The following is a 10,736-nucleotide window of genomic DNA, read 5'->3' as shown; positions in this document are numbered from 1 at the left end:
CATTTTGATTTTCAAATCTCTCTTAAAGTTAATCATGATCTAACCCTGATTGAACCCTCATTTCCCCATTCTCACGTTATTTCTTCCTGGTTATTGTTTCCACAGTTTCTCTTCTTACTAGGCTATCAGGCAGGTGGTTGCAAATATAACATTTCTCTTATCACCCATATGCTCCAAATTGTAAGTGGCTGAAGTCCACCATCAAGTCTGCCAGCAGAGATACTATTATTTTGATATATAAATTCAATCTAAATCCTAGACCTTAAGTGTCACATCAACAATTCACCCCTCCCCATGACCTTTCCTCTTTGTCACACACATATCTATCAAGTCTCATCTTAGGGCACTCAATTAAGCCAAGGGCCTCTTCATGTTTCCAGGAGTCTTACCTATTTTCCTATCTTCAACTGCGCATCATGCCACTATACTTGGCATAATCTTTCTTTCAATTTCACTTCCACATTTATTTGCCAGAGACTGTGTTTGATACTACAGACACAAAATGTAAATATGCAGTAGATGCCTTTAAGGATACTTCATTTTTTTAATCACTGTCAATCCTTTTTTGTCTTTTCTCTAATGCTACTTAAGATACTTTTGAGGAAAAAAAACCTCACCTCTCCTGATGCTGCTTATTCTTTTACTCCATCTATTCTCTTACTCCATATTTCACAGTTCTTCAATTATATAATACTATGTCATCAGTAATTTCTTAGGGCACACTTTCTCTGGGAAATGCTTTGACGATGCTAGAACTCAGATTCACATTTCCTAAAATAACATCATTTAATAGGCACAGCTAAAGCATCCTTACGCTCTGAAACTTTATAAAAATTAGGTACAATATGAAGTTCTAGAACAGACTACAGTAGTCTATGGTGCAAATAATCAGAACATTTGTTATTTTATGGAAATGCAGATTGACTGGAAAGGGACATGAGGGAACTTTCTAGGATTGAGGTAATGTTCTGAATTTTAATAGGAGTTTACATTATACAGGCGTATACATTTGTCTAAAATCATTGAATAGTCACTTAAGAATTTTTGCATTTCATTGAATGCAAACTTTACCTTTCTATGTTTTTGTTTTGTATTTATTTCTTAACTGTTGCATGCCTTTCCTTCAGTTTCTTTATTAAATAAATTTTCAGGCAAATCTATCATTAGGCGTTTTGCGATTTCAAAGATTATTATCATGTATTTTTTTTCCTGTTTATCAACTCATTTCCTATCTCCTCCCTACCTAACTACTGTTCTAAGTTTTTGAATTTCTAATCCAAGGTGTCTTTTCTCTCCTAAAGTTTGCAAATGTTTGTTTAAGCTTATTTAATTCAGATTGGATCGTGTTACCAATTTTTTCTGATTCAAGGATGGTATTTATTGGAAGCAGAAATTTCATCACCTGAAACAAAATATAATTTCTATTTTCTTTTTATAACTTTGCATGCATGCCATGTGTCATATATTTGCTTTGCTATATTTTTTCCTGTACTAATAATACAGTTATTATTAAATTGTATTTGAGAGTTTGAGGAGGATGACTAAGTTTCTTAGTTCATAGGCACTCTCTTCTTTAACCAATGTTGCACTTGTCTTGATGGGGAAAATTCGGTGTGACTTCTCATTTTTGTGACTCTCTTTGTTTTTACATTCATTTCCCTCTCTTGCTTTTTTCCCCCTTGTTTTACCACCAAGCCTCCAAGGGCACCATCTCCCTCACACTTGCATTTACTTGGAAGTGGTGCCATTCTGAAACTCTTGCCTTGGGCTCTGTTCATTTTCAGGTAGTCACTGCTCTGATCTACAAGAGCTCAAGCTGATTCTCAGTATTTTCTTACTCTGAGTGATACTTGGTTTTTGAGAGTGATCTCGTCTGTTATTTGATTATACTCATTCTCCCTACCTACATCCTTCATTCATATTCCCTTCTTACTCTCATCTCTGCTTAAGTCTACCATTGGGTATACACTCTAGATATGATTTTGATGGTCTCAGTTTTCATTTTCCCACTGACAGGTAATTTAAAATGTTTCCCAGTTACATTAAAGGCATAGGTTATAAGTGAATTTGCTTTCCTTGACCATTCCAGTATGGATTTTTGGAGGACATGTTTAGGACATTCCCTTTTTTTTCTACGATAACCTGGAAATATTCTAAAATCCAGATAATTAATATTAAATTCCACAATGGAAAACATTGCAAGCCCGAGTCTTGCTGTAAGCTCATTCTACTGTGCATCAGAAGTATTTCTGGTAATTGGGAGCTACGTTACCAATTGTGCAGACTGTTAGAGAAAATGCAAAACTTGTGAATTTCAGACTTCTTGTTCTCTAATTGATAATGAAATAATGGTAAAACAAAATTAGTTCTGCTATACTGAGTGTATACAACCCTCTTAAGGCAATATCTGGTGTTGGTAAAATTCATAGCTTCCCCAAACAGGTACGTTTATGGAAGAAAGGAACTCTGTGAGTGGTCCAGTAGCCAAAAAGGGAAACTACAGTCATTGAACCATCAGAAATTGCCATTTGTAGGTAAAAAAAATGTGAAATATTGGGAATTTCATATGGTTCAACTTAATACATGCTCTGTCTGGAGAAAGTACAGTCATTTTGGTAGTTAGCATGAGGGCTTGAAGATGAATAGAGATTTTACACTAGGCAGTTTCATAGATGGGATAGAATTGTTCTCAACATAATATGAGGAATTTTGTTAATATTAAGCAAATTAGGATTAAGATGTGGGCCTGATAAACTTATCAATACACTGGTATTTAACAATCATCTCCTATTCCTCCTTAGAAAGCTAGGCATCAGCCAGAGAACTTCCTAGACTGGTTCCTCATTATACTTGGAGATACTATTATATCTGATTAGTATTCATCCTTGCCTCTATCTAAATGTCCATGTTGAAAGCCTAATATTTACCAAGTATAGTACTAAGTTTGGAAATCCAGCAAAGAAAACAATGCTTATTTTAAGAAATATAGAGCCCTATTAAAACCCAGCATAATTATTATGATTCTACCTTTTGTCAGATCTGGGAAAATTAGGAAGTGAGTGAAATTTAGTAGTAATAATCCAAAAAATTCAAATTTGAGATGATTCTGCAGGAATATGACAGAGTTTTACTGTTTTCCAATGTTATAAAGGTGACTGGACAAGATAGCAAATGTGCATCTGGAAGAAGAGACTCATTTTCTAATTTTTATGAAGGTGCCCAATGGATAAGTGGGGTATACAAAAATGAGAATAAGGTGGAAATGGCACAGCTACTCAAAACTGCATTCCTGTAGCAGGAGGAAGGGAATTTGGTGAATGGTGCACAGCCTTTTAAAGCTTACATGTAGAAGTAACACACATCACTTCTGCTCATTTTTTCATTGCCAAAGTAAAGGAGATAGAGTTTGATCTTACCATGTGTTCAGAAGTAGAACTGTCATATTTATGCCAAGCCTCAATGACTCCTATGCCATGTTAGAGAAGGACCCAGATCTCATTTCTATATTCAAATATGAGTTCAAGAACTCTTTCCAAAATTGACTATAAGTTATTTGAATTATATACTCACTAAATAATCTTCACTGTATTAAAGTAGATATATAAAAAGTAGCTATTTTCCTTCTGGTCTTTAAAATTACAATTGTGATGAGAACAAAATATAATTTAATAAAGTTTTTAAAAATATTTTGATGTGGGTAGAGTATAAATCATATAAAAACTTTAATTACTATAATTTATTTTCTATTGAGATGGAAAAGCAGACTTCTCTATTCTATAACTAGCATATTCTGAAGTTATACTAAAGACTTTATTTATTGGATACACTTAAATGAAGGCTTATTACATTTTATGGTATTTGGGTCCATCTTCTCAGTATTATATATAGAATAGTTGTAGCAAGAATGTTTTCATACCCAATAGCCACTTTTTCTTCCCGGACAGAATCCTGATATGCTGCTCCAGCATCCACTCTGCCCACATTAAGACTTGTGAGAAAATCCCAATTGGTCAAATTTAAGCACTGTCATGCCATTCTTCTTGCTAGTGTTGTTTTTAGAAGTGGATTTATGATTTTTCTGGCCAATGACTGGTGAGGGATAGTCTGAAAGAAAACTTTCTTCACTCTTAAAAAATACTTGAGACAGTAATTTTTCTTGCTGGCCATTTATAAAGTCTGTGGGATGCCTGGATCTGTAGCAGCCAACTTCCGACAATGAAAGAAATACTTTAGGAAAAACAGGCTGAGGAAGATGGAAAGCCCTTAAATTCCTGAGTTCTATCTTTTGTTACATAAGATAAAAAAAAAAATTCTCTAATTATTTAAGTGCTTCTCAAAATGGTGGTTTGAAACAAGATAAAGAACTACTGCCAGAATGTAAATCAACACACACTTGCCATCATCAGCAAAGTTTGTCTGCAAAAAAGAAAAATATCAGATGGACTAAAGTGTTCAAATTGACATAGCTAACATTTTGGCGCGAACTGTTAATCTTACTGAGTTTTCACAACCATTGGGTAATTTTGAAACATTTACATTTGGTTGCAGAATCCAACTCAGCCCATTACATGGGAAAAATTCATTCTTATAAAATATTGAAACATATATTTTGGTGTATAGAGCAAGAACTTGCTTTTTATATAATTTTGTCATGCTTGGTTTTAATAACCCTTTCAATAAATGTTCATTGATCACTCACTAAATTACAGATGCAGGACACATTAATAAATAAAAGCTTCTGGTCACAGAAACATCACAAGCTAGTAAGGCAGACAGGTAAGGAAATTAGTAATTACAGTATATGCTTAATTATGAGGCTGTTTACTAGGGTGCTGCAGACGTATGTATAGTGTGTTAGGTAGGGATAATGCGGAGAAATGAGCAAAAGCAGGCTTTACAGAAAAGGTGGGACTGGAGCTAGGCATGGAGGTGGTACACAGGTCAGTGCTGCGTGGCTGAAACTGTAGGGACGTGACTAGAAATCAGGGCAAGGAACTGGAGTTTTACTCTGAAGGTGATAGCTTATTATATTATCATACTAGCTCTTTAGCACCACTCTGGCATTGAAGGTGGTAAGGTTGAAGTGTCTGCTGGACAGCTGGTTAGAACTGTAGCCTGGGTGACTGAAAATACCAATCTGTAACTATTGCAGAATGGCTTACCTACACAGTGCCTGTTAGTTCCTCCATCTCACTTGTGTAGTTCAACTGCAGCCTTCAGAAATTTGCCTAAATTTAGGCATTTTTAAAAAAAAATCTTCACAACTTTTGTTAAATTAGATGTTCTCTTTGACACACAGGAAAGTAAGGTACAGACTACTGAAGCCAATGAGTGTGTCAAGCCTGGTTTTGACTCTCACTCAAACCTGAGGCCACATTAACTTCTATTATACTCAGTAATTTTGCTTTCCTTCAGCAATGGCCTTAATTATGGAAGCAATGCTAGTGGCTTCTCTTAATGAATTCTGCGTTCTGACTAAAATCCCTATTCAGGTATTATGGTAAGAAAAGCATCTGTAAAAGCTACAAATTCTACTTGGCCTTGCTTAATTTTACATAAGTATGTGTGGGTTCATCCAATATAATTTTCAACAAAATCTGTATTTTAAACCTTGTGTCTTAAACCTGTATCTTAAAACCTTGTGGTTTTAAGTGTCAGCCTGAATTTGTAAAAACTAGGGTATGAAATTACAATCATTTTCCCACCTGTGGTGGTTTTTAAAAAAATTTAAATTTTAAGCCAATACTTAAAAACTAGCTTCCATGAAAAAAAAAAACTTGCAAGATATTACACTAGTCACATGCCTATGTGAAACCGTTACAGCTCATTTCGTGTCAACTTGGCTAGGACACAGTGGGTACCCAAACATTTGGTCAAACAGTATTCTAGGTATTTCTGTGAAGCTATTTTTTGAATGAGATTATCATTTAAATTGGTGGACTTTTGAGTAAGCAGATTACTCTCCATATTGTGGGTGAACCTCATTCAATTGGTTGAAGGCCTTAATGAACAAAGACTGACTTCCAAAGAGGAATTATGCCAGTAGACTGCCTTTGGATTTTTTCCTGGGTCTCGAGCCTGCTGGAATACCCAGATTTTGGGCTCATCAACCCTCCACAATTGCATGAGACTTAAATCCCTCTCCACAGGCACCCTGTTTTATCAGTTTCTCTGAGAAACCCTAATACAGAAACTAAGCAGTTGTCTGGCCTCTACTACTCACGACATACTAGAGCTAGCCTGTTGAAGCCTTTTTATGGGCAAAGGAGAAGCAGGGGAGGTTTTCCTCTCACTCATGTATATCCCTCAAGCACTTTTTTTACCTAGACCTGGCTACCCACTACTATTACTTTTGATTCCTAATGTATTTTAAACCAGAAAAAAAAATCACCTTCATTTAGGATTTGTCAAAAAATGTTTTTATAGCTCACCTGATCTCAAAACAATCCAATGAGGCAAGTACTATCTCCATTTCCAAAAAATGGAAAATTATATCATTTTATGAACCCTAAATTTGCTCCTGCTTCCTTTTCTGAAGATGGAAAACCTTAATGTTCCATAGAAAAAACTCAACACGGGATGACACCCAATTCATCACTGGACATTCAAAAAATGGTGACATACAAGTGCAGGGAATATCTGGGGGGGGTCATACAGACTAAGGTTGCATCCATATTTAAGTGGTTGCCAGGTGGTTGTTGAAGAGTCTAAAAATAGGCCCTAGCACATAGAGAGAAAAATCAAAATTTAAGGTTCTAGCAAATTAGTTTTACAGAAAGTCATATGGGAAATCTAATATGGTGAGGAGTGGCATAAGCAGCTATTTTGTCCCATGAGGGATGTAGAAGCATCTAGAGCAATTTTTCAAGCTTCCAGAAACACTTTTATGTGAATATTCTGGTATTTAAATGTTTAAAAACAATGCAGCACTCTCTCACCAAAAAGATTAGAGGCTAAACCAATCACCAGTTTGCAATCTGTTTCACAGTATTCTTCTAACACAAGTAGTATTTCAATGGTGACCAATGTGGGAGTAAAATATTCAGTAGCTAATTACTACCCTCTGTTTTACACAAAGTCCTAGGAACTAAGTCATCATATTTTAAATGGTAAGTAGCATTTCACCATTTAGAATATAAATTTGATTCACAGATACAACTGTGACTCAGAACAATCCTTTACCTCATTTCTACTAGGATATATTACAGTCAAAGATCCAGAATACATTGGGAATATTTCCTATATTACATGTTACATGCTATTACATTCCATTGCAAATATTCTTTTTCAGTGTAAACAAGACTAATACTGGTCACCAGTACCTCTACGGAGGTAAAAATTTCAGTTTTAGGTTACAGGCCTAGAGGAAACAAAAAAACCGAAGCTCTTAAAAACCTGATTAACCAGAACTTCTACCTGTACACACTATTGGTTTTCTTCATGATTAACTAACCACTCATGGAAAAAAACCAATTTACACTATCAAAGTAAAGGGGAAGACTAAAAGTGTATCTTTTTTTCCCCTTTAAGTTAAAAAAATAATTATGGGACAACCAAGTCCAATTTGTATTTCTCTTTTATAACATATATCACCAACAAGGCCCTGACCTAGGAATCTAAAATTAAATAAAATCTCAGCATTTAAGACCACGAAACAGGCTAAATCACACAGTTCTTAAGAAACTGATACTGGAATAGTACCCAAATAAGAAAGTAATCAAATGCTAGTTTTTCCATTTAAATGCTCAATTGTCACATTCCTCATTTCAGAAAAGAGCCATTAAGCATTCATATCTTGTTTATTTACAAACATATCTAGTATGCCATGAGTTCAAGAGTTTGATCCATTTTTCAAAGAGATTGCACCTCTTAAAATGCTCTTCATATCTGCAAAATAAAAACAAAAATTAACAGCATTAAAAAAATCCCATTTATTTAACAGAAGTCATGTAGTTTCATTAAAATACTATCATTACTTTGACAGGTACATCAGAAAGCGTTTACAGTATCATGACTTCATTCATACTGATTTGCTTCATCATATGCACCAAAACATTTCCATATTAAGGGCTTGGATAAATCATTCCCCTTCTAAACTATGACAGATAGAGTCTAGGCATACTTTGGAATTTATTCCAATCATCCAACAGGGTTTCCTATTACTTTGAGAAACTCTGATCACAATTAAGCTAAATAAACTTTTTATTCACACACAGGAAATTTTCAAACTTCCCAACACACGAGATTCCTTCGGATATATAACATATTCTTTTAATGCAGTGTTTCTCTACCTTGACACTACCGGCATTTTGCTTCTCAGTTGGGACAATCAAAAAATGTCTCCAGACACTGCCAATGAATGCCACACTGTGGAGCAAAAATCACTCCCATTTGAGAATCATTGCTTAGTGAGAAAAGCATCTTCAGAAGTTTTGAGTTTCCCAAGATGGCAGAGTTGGTCATTATAGATTATAGATTCATAATAATACAAGTATCTGGGACTGATACATCAAGGAACACTAGAAGGATTTTATCTCCTAGGGTTTTCACAACTTAAATCAATATTGTAGGCCTAGATTCTAAAATCTGGAAAGGTGCATAGTGACTACTTTCAAACAGAATTGAAAAGTTTATAGTGTTTTAAAAGACATGTTCTAAGCCACTATTATTTTAGTAAAAGTGTTCACGACAGGATAACATTAATCAGTTTATTACAACTTTACCTGTTTAAAAAGTGTGGGCTCTTGAACAAGACTGTCTGGGTAAGAATCCTGGCCATCATCACTAGCTATGGGATTGTGGACAACTTAACATCTTTGTATCTCAGAGGGGGTTAATATCATCTACCTCACAGGCTTGCTGGGGGGAACCACATGAGGCAATCAATGCCAAGTGTGCCTGACAAAGAGTAGTACTCAATAAACATTGGCCATTATTGATCATTATTGAAATGTTTGTTTATAAGTTTACCAATCACTCTCCACCAATGCCATGTCTACATATAACTTCAGGAATCAGCCCTACCCAACAACGTATTTGTAGGGGTGTGTGTTTTTCAGGGGATGGGGAGATATGACATAAAAGGGGGAAAAAAGCACTGTGTTAGAAAGATTATAAATCCATTAATTACCTGTTAAACGGATGAATTAAAACATCTTTACTTCTTAAGCAGTTGGTGTCTTACTATAAAGAAAGGTGCAGCAAATCCAGATCCAAAGTACAAAGTCATCATAACTAGTAACCGCCACTTATTTTCCACTGAAAATGGCAAATTCTGTTGGAAAGAGAACAAGTAACAAAAACAGAACTTCAAATCATCTGTTCTACAGACCAAGAGGCAAGTATACAGGGGATGCTAGACATATTTTAGATAATCGTATACTTTTTTTAACCATCATCTTTCAAATCCCATGGACCTTCATCATACGTAACACTAGAAGGTAAGAAATAACTGGCTTTACCGAACACTGGGCAATGGCCCTAAGGATTCAAGTGCAAAATAGTGGTAAGTTTCCTATTTTAGAAAATCGAAAAAAATTTATTAAAGCAGTCATTTTACAAACATTTAGTTTATCATTTAATTTTATCATTTATTAAAAACTAGCCACCCAGTAAAGACAATACACGGCAATGTTCACTGAATTTCGAAGTTATGACTTGTTCATCACCCAGCAATCATACGTCGTTTCTCTGCCCTTTACGACTAGGCCTCGCTCTACCCTCAAAGGCTGTAACAGTTAAACTACCTGATCTAAGTTATTTATACCTGAGGCTAAACCTGGCCTTAACCGAGTATTCTAATGTAGTCAACTAGTTAGAAAGGGCTTGATCCACAACCGCAGGCCCTCATTTCCTCATTAATTTCCAATGACCTTCATTCCGCGTCCGATGACCTCCAGTTTGGCTTTTAAGCCGCAACACCTGCAGCCGGGGCCTCCGGGGCCAGTCAGAGGTTGGGGGGGGGGACAGGTGTGGGGGGCAGGTGTGTGTCCGGGGGGTGCGGAGGACAGCAAATGCAGGTAAAGATTCAGCTCTACCTGTCCATTCCTTTCTGTGGCTACGCGTGCTGGGACCCCAGCTTTCTCCCTAGACCCCGGGGCAAGTGGAAAGCTAGTCTGCGTCTCACCCGAATTTCCAGCTCACCCCCTCCCTCTTCAGTCTGTAAGTGACTTTGGGGCCGAGCACCCCCTCCCCGCCCCCACGGAACCAAGCCCCTTACGCACTGACCTTCCCGGGGCCCTCCTCATAGTGGCTCCTACGGACAACAGAGGTTGTGAACCTCCGGATGCTCTGTGCCAACATGGCGCTGTTGAAAGCTCTGCGAAGGGCGCAGAGACCGAAGGCGGAGGAAATGGCGGCCCCACACCAAGTCCTTTTTTCACGACCTCGTTCCCTAGCGCGCAAGGGCCGAAAGGGAAGATGGGAAATGGTGCAGCGCCTCCGCGAGTAGTAGTCTCTGAGGATTGTGGGAATTGTAGTTCAGAACATCCTGGCACCTTGTCGGCTCCGAAGAATTGTGGGAAATGTAGTATCGCGCCAGGATCCGGGGAGACCAAAGCCTATGTAGTTTCTTTCCAGCGGTGATTGTTTCAGACTTGAGTTCTTTGTTGCTCTTAGGTCTAGATTCGTGGGACCTGTTATCAGAAAAGATTTTATTGAATCAAGTAAAGCAATTTGACCCCGTCACCCTGTGTGCTTCAGTCTATGGAACAGGAAAATAAATCTATCCCTTCTTT

General features: G+C 36.8%; 1 protein-coding gene and 1 non-coding gene across 2 annotated transcripts; both read right to left on the bottom strand.

Moving 5' to 3' along the window:
• Positions 1 to 7,787: 7,787 nt before the first annotated feature.
• Positions 7,788 to 10,433, bottom strand: LOC123648630 (cytochrome c oxidase subunit 7C, mitochondrial). The gene is made up of 3 exons (XM_045566560.1): positions 10,228 to 10,433; positions 9,131 to 9,274; positions 7,788 to 7,887 (listed from the first exon to the last, which is right to left on the bottom strand). The coding sequence occupies exons 1-2, from the start codon at positions 10,300 to 10,302 to the stop codon at positions 9,158 to 9,160; spliced, it is 192 nt and encodes a 63-aa protein (XP_045422516.1). The 5' UTR covers positions 10,303 to 10,433; the 3' UTR covers positions 7,788 to 7,887; positions 9,131 to 9,157.
• LOC123648739 lies at positions 7,986 to 8,048 on the bottom strand. Its single transcript, XR_006738755.1, has one exon. It is a non-coding gene; the product is annotated as a small nucleolar RNA Z39 (small nucleolar RNA).
• Positions 10,434 to 10,736: the final 303 nt, after the last annotated feature.

The sequence above is a fragment of the Lemur catta genome, chromosome 12 (assembly GCF_020740605.2).
Source record: "Lemur catta isolate mLemCat1 chromosome 12, mLemCat1.pri, whole genome shotgun sequence".
In the NCBI taxonomy this organism is placed as follows: domain Eukaryota; kingdom Metazoa; phylum Chordata; class Mammalia; order Primates; family Lemuridae; genus Lemur; species Lemur catta.
The sequence above is the reverse complement of the archived record's forward strand: the minus strand, read 5'-3'. Positions and strand labels throughout refer to the sequence as shown.

Bases quoted from the DNA above. Each gene is read 5' to 3' on its own strand.
- LOC123648630 (XM_045566560.1), bottom strand. From the start codon at position 10,302: ATGTTGGCACAGAGCATCCGGAGGTTCACAACCTCTGTTGTCCGTAGG. The intron at 9,275-10,227 runs GTCAGTGCGTAA...TCTTTCCAACAG, and splicing joins ATGAGGAGGGCCCCGGGAAG to AATTTGCCATTTTCAGTGGA.